The sequence below is a fragment of the Cyprinus carpio genome, chromosome A19 (assembly GCF_018340385.1).
Source record: "Cyprinus carpio isolate SPL01 chromosome A19, ASM1834038v1, whole genome shotgun sequence".
Taxonomy (NCBI): Eukaryota; Metazoa; Chordata; class Actinopteri; order Cypriniformes; family Cyprinidae; genus Cyprinus; species Cyprinus carpio.
This window is the reverse complement of record NC_056590.1, coordinates 10,444,576-10,458,520: the sequence shown is the minus strand read 5'-3', so window position 1 is coordinate 10,458,520 and position 13,945 is coordinate 10,444,576. Positions and strand designations below refer to the sequence as shown.

The window sequence follows — 13,945 nt, the reverse complement described above, 5'->3', positions numbered from 1 at the left end:
CATCCTAAAGTTGTTCTAAAAACAACTAAACCCTAGTTGTTCAAAGAGAATAGAATATTTTCTAGAATGTTGGTAACCAAACTGTTGATGGTCCCCATTGACTTCCACAGTATAGAAAATAAATACTATGGAAGTCAGTGGGGACTAGAAACTGTTTGGGTCGAACATCTTAACATGGAAATGCATGACTTTTTAAATGACACATGATTCATATTCATATGTTGTTTTTTTGTCAACCCAGAGATCTGGAGCTAGACCCTTCTGTGACTGAGGTGAGCCATCCCAAGAGGGCGCCACGTCTCAACGCAGCCAATGCAGCACACAGAATCCGTGAGACGGGCAACGACAGTGCCAGTACGGCCCCTCGCAGCACAGAAGCTTCTCTGTCCGAAGATGTTTTTACAGAGTCAGAACTCTCTCCAGTCCGTGATGATACCCTCGCAACATCTTCCGACGAGCTGCCGCAGATAAAGTCCTCTGGTGCATCTTCGGAATCAGTGCAAACCATCAACCAGGCCACAACAGCCACTGAAGAACCTTCAATGGTCGACACAAAGGATGTAAAAGAAGCTGTTCAAGATGCAGAAACTGAGGGAAGAGGATGGAGGGATAGTGGCTTCGAGCAGAGTCTGAATACTACAGATTTATCCAATGAGGTGGTGTTTGAGAACGTTCTGGAGAACATAAAATGGGACCAGCCTGTGGATGAGGCCAAATCACGCACCACATCTGAGTCTCTTTGTTCGGACACTGTGGCTGTTGAGGATTTTGCAAAAGCCCATGAGATACAAAAGAGCATGGAAGCTCAGACTATGCAAACTGATGTTAATGTGAAAGAAGAACAACAAATGACCAACAACTACACAACACCAAAAAAAATTATAGCAAACAAATAAAAAACAAAATACAAATGAAACCAACCTACTGTTAGCACACTTGTTAACATCAACATGAAACTTCACCTGATTCATCAGTTCATATTAACCTCCCCAAAAAGTTATTTCTGTCATCAAAACATGCACATCCAAATTTTTAGGGATGCATATTTTTTATATGAAAAATAAAAGTCAGTTAATAAAAATATAGTAAAAAAAAGTTTATTTAATTTCTTTTTTTATTTCAAAAATGACATTTAATATACAATACTGATAAAAAAAAAAGTTCAGGGTCTGTAAGGTTTTGTTTGTTTGTTGAAAAATAAAAAAATTCTCATACTCAAAAAGGCTGCATTTATTTGATAAAAAATACAGTAAAAGTAGTAATATTGTGAAATGTAACAATTTAAATAAATAAATAAATAGTATCACCATGTGGATGCATCAAGATGCTACTGATGGTGAAAAAAGTCCCATCCATCCATATTTTCCAATAATCCTGTTTCACTCTGAACTGAAAATAAAAAATGCAAGTAAAATGGATTGGATATATGTTTCATGTTGACTTTAAGCTTATTTCCCAAGGGTTTTGCTTATATAAAAGATATCCAATCCCTGATAACAGAACGTACAAATTTATTGAGGTGTCAGCCTACATATGATCCTGTTGTATCACTGCTGCAATCTAATAAGGATGTGGCCCTAAAAATAAACTGAAAGACACATTTTCACTTAGTCATGCTGGATTGGCTATAGATAAACAGATTTAATTTGCTCCATTTATTTATTTCTTTGCAGCACACTAACAACCCCAGCTTATCAGCTTATTAAGCATGTGTTGCATCCATCATGCATAAATATGCTAATATATAGATTAGTAGAAACAGAATGCAAGATTCATGTTTTAATTTAAATGCTGAGATAACTATGAGAAACAGGTGCAGACTTTGCGTTGTTTGTTTCCTGTCCCAGTTGTGCCGGGGCCCAAAGGCAAGCAGAAGTCCAAGTCGCACAAGTTCCTGTGCCTGCGGGTTGGCAGGGCCATGCGGAAGACCTTTCTTTCCTATGCCAGTGCCTCCATGCAGCAGTATGCCCAAAGAGACCGGAAGCACGAGTACTGGTTCGCTGTTCCTTCTGAGAGGTCAGTGCTACACTTTAAATGTCTGCTTCCTTTACTGCTAATTTTTCATTTCTTTGATGCTTGCTAAGATTATTTCTTATATGCAGGGTTAGGGATTTGTACAAATACATTTGGCGCAATATGTCCTGCATGTTTGTTTTATGGACATAAATGATGTATCATGATACATAAAATTATGCTGTTTTTAGTCATTTTAATTTGACTGCATTGAACATTGTTTGATCTGAAAGGTTTAAAAATTATAAAAGTATTTTCTCTGCTAAGAATGCCCATCTATAATTACATTTATTTTAAATCGATAATAATTTATGTATTTTTTAACACTACTGTTGAAAAGTTTGGTTTCAGTATGATTTATTTTTTTAAAGAAATTGATACTTTTGATCAGCAAGGATGCATTATATTGATCAAAAGTTACAGTAAAGACTTAAAAACTCATAAAAAAAAAACAAATAAATTCTTCACATTCTAATAATCAAATAATAAAGAAAAAAAAAAAAAAAAAACCTACTAAACACTAATACACATTGCAATATTAAGAGACACAACTGTTTTTAACTTGAATAATAATAATAAATGCTTCTTGAGCAGCAAATCAGCATATGTGAATGATTTCTGAAGGATCATGCAACTGAAGACTTGAGTAATGATGCTGAAAATCCAGCTTTGCGTCACAGAAATAAATTACATTTTAACATATGTTAAAATTTAATTTATTTCTGTGACTTTTATTATTATTTATGTGATTTTATTATTTTTAATTTGTTTGATTATTACAATCTAAAATAACATCTTTTATATATATATATATATATATATAGATATATATATATATATATATATATATTATTCTATATATATATATATATATATAATATATATATATATATATATATATATATAAAAAGATGTTATTTTCTAGATTGTAATAATATTTCACAATATTGCTAACTTTTAAAGATTTTTTTGATCAAATAAATGTGGTGTTGATAAGCATAAGACACTTTCAAAAACATTAAAAATTTTAGCAACCCATAAACTTTGAAACATAAGTGTGTATAAAATACAAAAAAAGTATGAATAAATGTTTTTTTTTTTATAATTTGTATATATTTTTATTATTATTATTATTATTATTATTATTATTATTATTATTATTATTATTATTATTATTTTTGTATTTAGTTTTATATTCATATTTTTTTTCCTTCTCTCTGATCCTAATAATAAAATAGTTTTTATTTTTTGCTGCTTTATTTGTAAGACCCCCATGTAACCGACCTCTTTTATGATTGGCTGTATAGTGTATACATGTGATGTCAGGATCAACTAAACACTGGAGTTTCAAAAGTATGTGAAATATTTAAAGTTCACGGCACAGAATCTTTCAAATACGTCCGAGAGTTTTACACACAGGTCTGTTATTGTGACGACATTTCCACGCCCCGAAACATGATGCTGAACGAAACGAACTGTGATTGGTTGTTTGACATGTCGGTTAAACGGCCTCATGGGCGGGCCTTGGCCAAAGAAAGCTGCCATAAATTCCAGACCTTCAGCCGTCAGTCGCGCTACACCGCTACTTGCTGGAAAAAGTAGCTAGCTACAGAAAAACCTACACTGTTTTAAAGGTAGCATCGCTACTGTAAAGCTACTGAAAAATTTAGATGATCTAGTAGCGTCGCTACTTGCAGCTAGCTACTCCCCAATACTGGTAATCCATCACAGAATCTGTTACTTCTGTATAATACAGCTGTTGAACCACAGTCAGACAGATTAAGAGATATTTGCATGCGCCATACGTGTGTTTTCATCTGCAAACTGAATTATGCATGGATCAATGTTTTTTTTCAAACTTTTCCTTTAGCAATAAATCTATGTAATTAGCTAAAACTACATTATTTCTAACAAATGACTGTCTGTATAATGTGATTCCATATTTCTGAACATGACAGATATTTTAAAATCGAATAGGACATCTGACTGAAAAATTGCTTTGTACTGCATAAACCTTGCTTTCTCTCTAAAGACAGTGTGATGTGTTAAAAAGCATGATTTTACCCTTTGACTTCTGTTTAGTCTGCTGACATTTACGCTCAGAGTTATGATGTTTATGCACAGTGACTTGTTTTGCATTCCTGATTTTTGTGATTTAAGTGTGTATTTGAGAGCTCAATAGTCCACAAATGGTTTATGACCTCCATCTTGAGCTATTAAACTCACACAAACCGAGTCTGCATTCGTGTTAGAGTAGCTTCCATGAAAAAGATGTCTCATTATGTATCAAAGTTATGGTATCAACCCAGTTTGGTGGCCAGTCACATGATCATTTTGAGCTATGACAATGGTCCATTTTGTCATTTCTGAACCGTGAAGGAACATCAACCATGTTAATTGGTGCTCGCTTATGTGCATACTTCTCATAGCCTGTAAGCTGTGCCTCATGTCCCCAGGAGTTGCCTGGATTGCATCCAGATCTCTCCAAAGCCAGGTCATCGTGTGTATATATGTGCATCCTAGACTGTGCCTGTCTATATGTGTGTGTTTATGGTTGCTCCTCTTTGTAATGGTCTCTCAACTTCAGTGCCATTTGCAGCAAGACTACAGGACACCTATACGTTGCTGTTTACATAGACCATTATAAATTGAACAGAGCAATCTTGGAAAATGGTATATCACACTACGGACATGCATTGTGGATGACTTAGATGTCAGTATAAACTGGACTCTATTTTATGCATTTAATTTTTTATACAAAACATTTGTATTGCAGAGTATACCATACACTGTGTTCTTATACAAGGTAAAATAAATAAATAAATATAAACAAATATTACTGGAGTATATTCTGCAAGAAAATAACATTTCAGTTTTTCTACTTCAAAATTTTTATATAACTTGTATTCAGTGTGTTACTTGCTGTTTCTTTATAATTATTTGTGAAGTTTACTACCAATTTCTGAGTGAAAGTTTATTTCTAGTTTTTTTTTTTTCAGTGTATTTTCAGACAAATAAAATCAAAAGCAAAACTAGAAATTTACATAGAGATACTATAGAAATTTCCATGACGTTTCTATAAATGCTTTTTGGAATTTTAAACAAAATCTTAAAAATAATATTTGCATATTAACATCTAATACTAACATCTACACAGTCTTTAATGAAACAGAATATAATTATAATATTTTCCCCCAACCTTGCAAACTTAGTTACATAAGAAAAAAAAAATCTTATTTGAAAATTTCAGGTGGAGTTAATGGAAAACCTGAAATCATCAGGAAATTTGAAAATTGAATTTAAAATAAAATATGTAATGTATTAAAAAATTTTTTTAAAAGGCTATGGAAATGTATGAAATATTTTTACAAATCATGGAAATGTCTCTATAGTGACTTATGATGTTTTGGGGTTATGCTTGGTTCCAAAATAATCACAAGGTCTTTGTGAGGGATATTCTCTTATTTGCTTTCAATAAATCAATCTAAAAATCCTTATCTAGTAATTCTAGTGATCGCCAATTACTGGAAAATTTAAGGGAATTCATTGATCATAAGTATGGGAACCCTTTTTATTAATTGTGATTATTAACGATTTTATAAATTGTGCAGAATAAGTCTTAGTCTTAGTGCACTTATTAGTGCATTAATTTCTAAAGGAATTAGAAATTAGTGCATTCATTTCTAAAGTAAAAAAAACAGCATAGCATTTTTCATTAAATTGAATCAGGGAAAAAAAATATATATACAGTACATTTTATATAAAAACATTTTTAGAACTGTAAAATAAATAAATAAAATAAACAAACAAACACCTATCTAACATGGGCACTGGTGCACAGTATTTACAACTATCTCATTAGAAAGTAGTAGGATGCCTACGTGAATGAAAAGCTGGACTTGAGGAGGTCCAGTTATTTCTTAAGAGTGAATCTTGGCCGTTTTTGTATGTTTGTTTCCTGCAGGTCAGACCACCTGTATGCGTTCTTTGTCCAGTGGACCCCTGAAGTGTATGGAGAAGGGTTGGGTGGACTAACGCGGGAGCCTAGGTTTGTAGTGGTTAAAAAGAACCAGGATGCTGAAAGCGGGGAGCATGACAAACCAGTACCTGATATCACATTCAAAGACTGGGAGGTATGAACAACTGCTGTAAGATAACAAGCCTTAACCTGCTAGCCAAACTACTACTTAAGACTAAAACCTAAAATGCAAAGCCTACAATATATATAATGCGTTAATGCAATTGGATATTTAAATATAATTGATTATTTTAATGATTTATAATGTGATTTATTTGATTGTCATAAATAGTAATACTTATGCTAATTCATGCATGTTTTTAACTGAAATGCATGTATTGTTTGCTTTGATAATAATGCTGATGTCTTGGTTGCGATTGTGTTGACATCGACATGTGATCATGAATATGCTTACATGATGTTTATGTTCTCTCCTGAACCCATGAGCTTGTTATTCACAGCAGCACTGGAGCGTGTGTGTGTCTGTTTCTTTCAGAGTTCATGTCCTCTTCAGCAGCTTCAACCATGTTTATGCACATACTAACATTTGAGTATGAATGCATGCTTGTTCCTGTTGCCAGTCATTGTCACTGTCCATGGAATGTCTTGTTGCAATGTCTCATTTTCATAATGACATCTTTTCCCTTCAAAGGACGTGATGAACTGGTATGTAATGTCCTTTCATTGTAATGTCTGTTTGACTTGGCTGTTACTGAATTGAGTGTACATCTGCAAATGGACACAATCATTTCATCATCCCTCTTAAAGCACTAAAAGACTCCAGTGAGCAAGACTGATAAATGTAAATTATGCTTTTTATTGTTTTATAGTCAAGGATAATTACTGTAAACACTCAATGAAGAAGATAAAAAAACATGATAGTTAATTGCCCAATAGTTTAGAAGTATTTATATCTTCTTGGGATCCAGCAATTAATTTTTGTCTATTTGAACAATTGTACACTTAGTTCTGGTAGAAGACACCAGTGACCAATATCATAATAACAATATTAATGTTATATAACAATGAAATACTATTAAGGTGATATATTAATATATTTTTATTATCTTTAACAATGTGTTTCTTATGTGGCAGGCATTTAAATATTTAATAAAAAATTTAAAACCCTATAATTTGTTTATTTTTTGTTTATTTTTCTTGCTTGCTTTCTTGGATCTTTTTAACATTTCTACTGTTATTTTAACCTTTTTATTTTAATAGTTTATATTTATTTTTATTTCATTTTCTTTTATTTTGCTGGCTCTCAAGAAGATTTCTTCTAGGCTATATAAATGTGTTTATTTATAATGTCTTCCAGATAGTTATTTGGCTTTTCATAAAATATGACTCAAGCCCTGTGCAGCCTCTTGGCTGGGCTGGCCAGAGGGAAGGCCAAATGAGTTCATGCTTTTCAGTTGCCCTGCCATCCCATTGGTCCCGGGATATAAACAGCACAAAGCCTCTAGTTCACTTCTAAGAGTGTCTGTACCTCCGTGGGTCCAAGTGGATACTTAATAGTGGATATACACCTGCATGTCTTGGGGCTTTCTGCAGAAATACTGTTTTTCTCCAGAAGAATTAAGGAGGGATGTCAGCTGATGCCTAAACACAGCTTTGGCCTGGTAAAGAAAAAACCTGCTCTGTGGTTGTAATGTTTGTATGTGGCTGAGTGACTTGTGCTTGAGTGCACTTAACATGCACACTGAATAGTGAAGGCATTGCAAGCAGCTGTTACTTTCTAGGCTTGGAAATTGATGTAATTTAGACATGAGAGTAAATTCTGCAGCCAGAATTCTTTTTTTTCTTTTCTTTTTTTTTGCAGTATCTACCATACTTATATTAAGAATGCAGTTGCAAACTGTATAGTATTTACTTACATGCATAACGCATTGTTAACGCAGCTCGGTTTTATATCAAACGCAACAGACACAGCATTGTTGGTAGTTTTTTCCACATGGAAAAGCTCTTAAAAGAAAAACTGTGCTTGGTTGCTTTTATGGTGAAAGTTGCAAGTGCATGTTAAGAGCATTAACATTGTATGCATAGATTGCATATAAAACATGCAGACACGTCAAAGACAGATATATATGTATATAGGTTGTTGCAGATGATGTGTGATCTGTCTTTGAGACAGTGCTGTTTGATCAGTGCTGATTCATGGCACATGAGACCTGGCCTGAGTCTGACTGCACTTCTGATGCAGCTATCTGTGGAAACACATGGGTCAAGTGGTATTTAAAGTTCTTTTCCCAGTCAATTAGTTTTTATTTATTGCAGTTTTTATTTTGGTATTATCATCTAGGTTGTGTAAAAATAAATAAATAAATGGCTTGAACTTACTAACATGTCCCTTCCTCCATTTCCAAGTTGATCAGTTTAAGCTGCAGAGGAGCATACCAGATAACTTCTCTCCCCTCACATACTAATTTTTTGTATGCCAGGCAGTTTCTCATGCAACATCACTATTTTGTCTGTGCATTAGGTAGTTTCTGTGACTGAATACTACCGGCGGATAGATGCGCTAAACAGTGAGGACCTGCGCTCGCTCTGCAAACGTCTTCAGGTGCCACATGCTCAACTCCACACAGAAACCATCACAAAGCCCACGGCATGTCTGTTGATCTAGGAGCATTAACTTCAATATTAAACTCAACAATTAAGATACTGTATGAAAGAATCAGAGCATCAACATATTAATAAGCCCAAATATAATTTTTCACAAATTGAATAAATATTTGATCTGAATCTGAATGCATCACAGGCTGTTTTACATAATTTGTTCCTCTTGATCAGCAGATTGCACTGGTCTTTATGGGGAGTGTGGAATAATATAACTGGCCCTGAGTTGACATACAGCCTTTTTTTATGAAATTACACTTAAAGGCTGATAAAATTTCTTCAGTAATACTGAAACTGGATATCTGTCAACTGGCATTTCCATCTGGATGACAGGATGGGTTTTAGATGGCTTGAACAAGAGGAAGCAATAAGTGAAGCAATTATTATAGTAATTAGTCTCATGCTGTCCCCTAGAGACCTTTCCAGAAGGGTTTGATCGAGTATCTAAAAGTTGTTGCATTTGACTGCAGTGCTTGTTCTGACTTACTCTTCATCATCACACTCTTAAAGTCAACATGAAATTACTATTAACCCTGTTTGCTTTATTAATACACTTACCTGATCTAACTGTGCATGATTCTACACTGCATGTTATTCCAACCATTTGTTTTGTTTGTAACATTTTAATCAAATTGTAATATTTTGTAATAAATTGCTATATATTATACTATACTATAGTAATTATACATTTTAGTTTTTATTGCTGGCACTGCTGTTGTATTAATAAGTCATTCCACATTGACAGCTGCAAGTTATTTCAATTAGTCTTTTATTAATTAATGTAATTTTCTAATAATTTACTATAATTTATATTATAAATGAGTATATTGTAATAATTATATATATTTTTAGTCCTTTTTTTTGCTTGCTGTTTTCATTGTTATTTATGGTTATAGTGTATAACAAGGCAGTGAGGGTTAATGTTTATTATGTAGGCATTGTTAGATGGTAAGTATTGTAGGTCTAATTGTTATTGCACTTATTTAATACTTGTTTCAAACTTTTATGCATTTTTTCCCCTTGTTGAATATCATGTTTTAGTCTGAAATTCTTTATATTGCAGAAGTGAATGGTGTGTGAATGTCATTTCATGTTGACTTTAAAGGAAAAAACATTCTTGAGAGTGTGTTGATGAGGTCTCACCAACCCTGTTCCCTGCAAATATGAAAACAGTGCAAACATCCAAGAGTGTTAGGCCTTTCTGAACATGTTGTAAAAAAAAAAAAACACAGTTATCAGCTCCAAATCTGATGTTGAATTCTTGATATGTGATTCTTGGATATTTGCCTTGGTTTGCACTGCGGTTGGTGAACTACCCTGTTTTCTTGCTAACCTTTATTCCTGTGCTTAACTACGATTATACTTTTCATTCCTTAACCTGAGAGATAAGCCTCCCTGAAATAAGACCCCTTGGTACATTTTCCTGCCAGCCAAACCTCACTGGCCTCCATCCATTTATCCATCTTTCTCTGTCTACATCAGTTAGGTTCTACTGATGTAGAAGCACACATTACCAGATTTAAAGCCTGATTTGTCTTGCTGATAAATGTGTGTCTCTGTAAGCTTCACTCCTCACGTCCTGTAGTGTGACTTTCTCCTGTATCGAGCAGTTCTGCTTTTGATGCCCTCTGTGGAGGGGCATGAGACTATTTCAGAATTTTGCTAATGTTCTCTTACTTTGAGAGTACTGTATACATGGAATATTTTTCATAAGGCTCCGATTATGTTATCTGATATATCTTATGCCAGTTACCTAGAGTTCAATCCGAAAAAAAGTCATTTGATTGGACAATGCATGAGAGGGCTGGGAGGTATGATAGATAGATAGATAGATAGATAGATAGATAGATAGATAGATAGATAGATAGATAGATAGATAGATAGATAGATAGATAGATAGATAGATAGATAGATAGATAGATAATATTGTTTGTATCATAAGTTCCTCAATATTAACTTCATTTGACAGTTGGATAAATGAAAATCATAAAAAATGATCTTGAAAATATAACTTTTTGAAATGAAAGTTAACTATATTGTGATAAATACCATTATAGATATAGATATAACGAATAAATGAGATAGATAGAACAAACAATAGGATGAACAAACAATAGCGAGATCGAACGAATGATAGAAAGAACAAACAAAAACAAATGAACGATAGATAGAATGAATGACAGGTAGAACGAATGAATGAATGCATGATAGATAGAATGAACAAATGATAGGTCGAACAAAAGATAGAAAGAACAAATGAATGAACAGGAGATGGAATACTAATGAACTTTAGATAGAAAGGACAAAAACAATTGATAGATAGAACAAATGAATGATAGATGGGATGAATAGGTCGAACGAATGAACAAACGATTGTTTGATGGAACGAATGATAGCTCAAACAAAAGATATGAACAAATGATAGAACAACAAATGAACGAATGATAGAACAAACAAACTAACGAAAGAGTGAATGAATGAAGGATATTGGATGATTGAAACGAAAAGTCGACATTAATATAGTGATATTTCAAATAAGATGAATTAAAGATAGAATAAACAAACAAATGAAAGACAGAGTGAGCGAATAAAGAATAGATTGAACGAATGAAGGATTGATGTAAAGAATGTTACATCAAACAAAAGACAGATGGCCACCCCTATGGCCGTAACATTTTAGGTCAAGCAGAAGTGTCCTATTTTAGAAGTTTCTTTAGAAGTTTTCTAAAGAAATCTAAACAGGCACAACTCATCCAGATATTTGTGCTCTCAATGTAAGAGAATGTTGCATTTATTTAGGGAGAATCAAACAGTGAGATCATGTTTATCAGCTCATTTTCTTTCTATTTTTAATCAGATCACAACCAAGGAAGAGGTGAACTCCAAACACATGGTGAAGAGTGACCCAGAACCCGAATCATTCAGGCCCAGTCTGAACGAGCCCAGTGTCCTGCTGCAACCTGATCAGATCGAGAAGGCAAGTTATAGTTTATTTTGGGTCCATATCTATATGTTGACCTTATCATATTTAACTATGATGCACCTCATCTTTTGGCTAGCTCTCATGGGACTCTCATGGCATTTTCATTATCTACATGTGGCATTTCAATTATATAATTGGCTTCCAGAGGTCCTTGTTTTTATTATACATTTGGTTGAAGTTACTTACAAGTGCCATTTCTGAACTGTCCTGATCTTTTGGGGCCTTTCCTTACTCACTTATGGCATGTAACCCCAATCCTCAGCTGGCCAAACACCTCCCCGCTAGGACGATCGGCTATCCCTGGTCTCTGGCATTCAGCACATCCAAAAACGGCATGAGCATAAAGAGCCTGTACCGCGCCATGCAGGGCCAGGACTCTCCGGTACTAATGGTGATCAAGGACAGTGATGGACAGGTATGAGTGTAAGCTTCTGGGTCTTAGCGGAAGTGTGTGGTTTTACATATTTTTTTTTTTCAAAATTTATACATGTCGATTGTGAAAATTGCATAGACTTCTAAAGCAGTTTAACAGCATTAAATTAATCAAATATTCAAATAAAATCTTTGGCTTATTTTCTGCAGCTGTTTGGAGCCCTCGCTTCAGAGCCATTTAAAGTCAGTGACGGCTTCTATGGTACCGGAGAGACGTTCCTTTTCACCTTCTGTCCAGAATTTGAGGTGGGGAATATGTGAATTAATTTATTAACACATGTAGGTCTTAGATGGAGCAGTACCTGAAAGTTTAACTAATGTATAATAGGGGTCTAATAGTAGACAATATGAATAAAATAGTTTTTAAATACAATTTAAATATATATTTAAATGTAAAAACTATATATTTTAAATATATTATGTATTTTGTATATTATATTTTTATATTTAATTAAAAAATATATGTGTGCATGTGTGTGCGTGGTGTGCGCGTGTGTGTGTGTGCGTGTGTGTGTGTGTGTGTGTATGTGTGTATATATATATATATATATATATATATATATATATATATATATATATATATATATATATATATATATAATATGACTGATAACATTACTTGAACCTTTCTAGGTCTTCAAATGGACTGGTGACAATATGTTCTTCATCAAAGGAGATATGGACTCCCTAGCTTTTGGCGGCGGAGGGTAAGTAAGATAATAAGCTGGCATATTTCATTTATTGGTGGCATATAGTGTATAAATTCATTTTTATTTTCTACTTTTAAGGGGTGAATTCGGGCTGTGGTTGGATGGCGACCTCTATCATGGCAGAACTCACTCGTGTAAGACCTTTGGAAATCCAATGCTCTCGAAAACGGAGGACTTCTATGTGCAGGACATTGAAATATGGGCCTTTGAATAACACCCCCAATCCCCACCTCACAGACTCAGTAAACAGGAAGGCGGGTATATGAGGCTACATCACTAGACCCCCGTAACTGATTGAACACCCTCTACTTGGCTCCTAAGAAGCCCTGATAGAGGCAGAGCAGATATACAGCGTACACTGTCCTTCATTTCTGGGAATGGTCAGCATTGGTGGGTGTTCTTCACTGGTGTCCCAGTGAAAGTTTCTTTACCCATTTGCAGCCTGAGGTCCTCTAGTTTTGAGGATAAGGAAGGGCGCTAATGGCTTTTACATAATCTTGTAAAACTTTCCAAGAAAAATGTAGGTCCAGACCTTCCCAGGAGTTTTCAGTCCTAGTACCTTCATCACCTGTAGTGTTGCATCTATTTCAAGCACTTTAAATATCAAACCTCAAAAAACCCCATTATTTAGCTGTGTCTGTGCACTCACACAGGCTCTATGTAATCAAATGACACTACTTAATATAACATTCGGTGTTGCTGTAAAAAGGTGGAGTAACATGCAAATTCACATGTGGTGCCCTTTTTATATCAATATGCTTTCCTGCAAGTCCTTCGTTCAGTCTGGGAGTGCTGTAGTTATGCCAGGAGAAAAGTGTTTGTCTTTTAGGAAGCCATCTGAAGGAGTATATATACATGTATAAATACATATAGCAATTATATATTTATACCTTTGTTAGTGTACTGTGTACATAACTACTTCTCATATTGCTGATACGTGTGACAGTAAAATGGTTTGCACTTCTGTCCTTGAAGTATAATCTCAATTGTACATTTTCCTTGTAAATTTGTTCCAATAAATACATTTCTATATGTACACAACATTAACGCTAATCTTATGTGAATGTGGAGTTTTCGTCAGGTAACCGGTCTCTTGAGACTGGCTCTTCTCATCAGCGGCAACCTAGGAACCGTATATTAGGTGACCTGGGCATTCGAGGGTGATGAAAT

General features: G+C 34.2%; 1 protein-coding gene across 1 annotated transcript in view; it reads left to right on the top strand.

Moving 5' to 3' along the window:
* Positions 1–13,816, top strand: part of LOC109111975 (oxidation resistance protein 1-like) — a 49,989-nt gene extending 36,173 nt beyond the window's left edge. Inside the window, exons 9-17 of the mRNA XM_042776327.1 lie at positions 242–884; positions 1,808–2,016; positions 5,978–6,146; positions 8,514–8,594; positions 11,508–11,627; positions 11,896–12,048; positions 12,216–12,311; positions 12,699–12,772; positions 12,854–13,816. Of these exons, the coding sequence (XP_042632261.1) occupies positions 242–884; positions 1,808–2,016; positions 5,978–6,146; positions 8,514–8,594; positions 11,508–11,627; positions 11,896–12,048; positions 12,216–12,311; positions 12,699–12,772; positions 12,854–12,989 (1,681 nt within the window). The 3' untranslated portion in view covers positions 12,990–13,816. The remainder of the gene's footprint in view (positions 1–241; positions 885–1,807; positions 2,017–5,977; positions 6,147–8,513; positions 8,595–11,507; positions 11,628–11,895; positions 12,049–12,215; positions 12,312–12,698; positions 12,773–12,853) is intronic.
* The last annotated feature ends 129 nt before the right edge of the window (positions 13,817–13,945 follow it).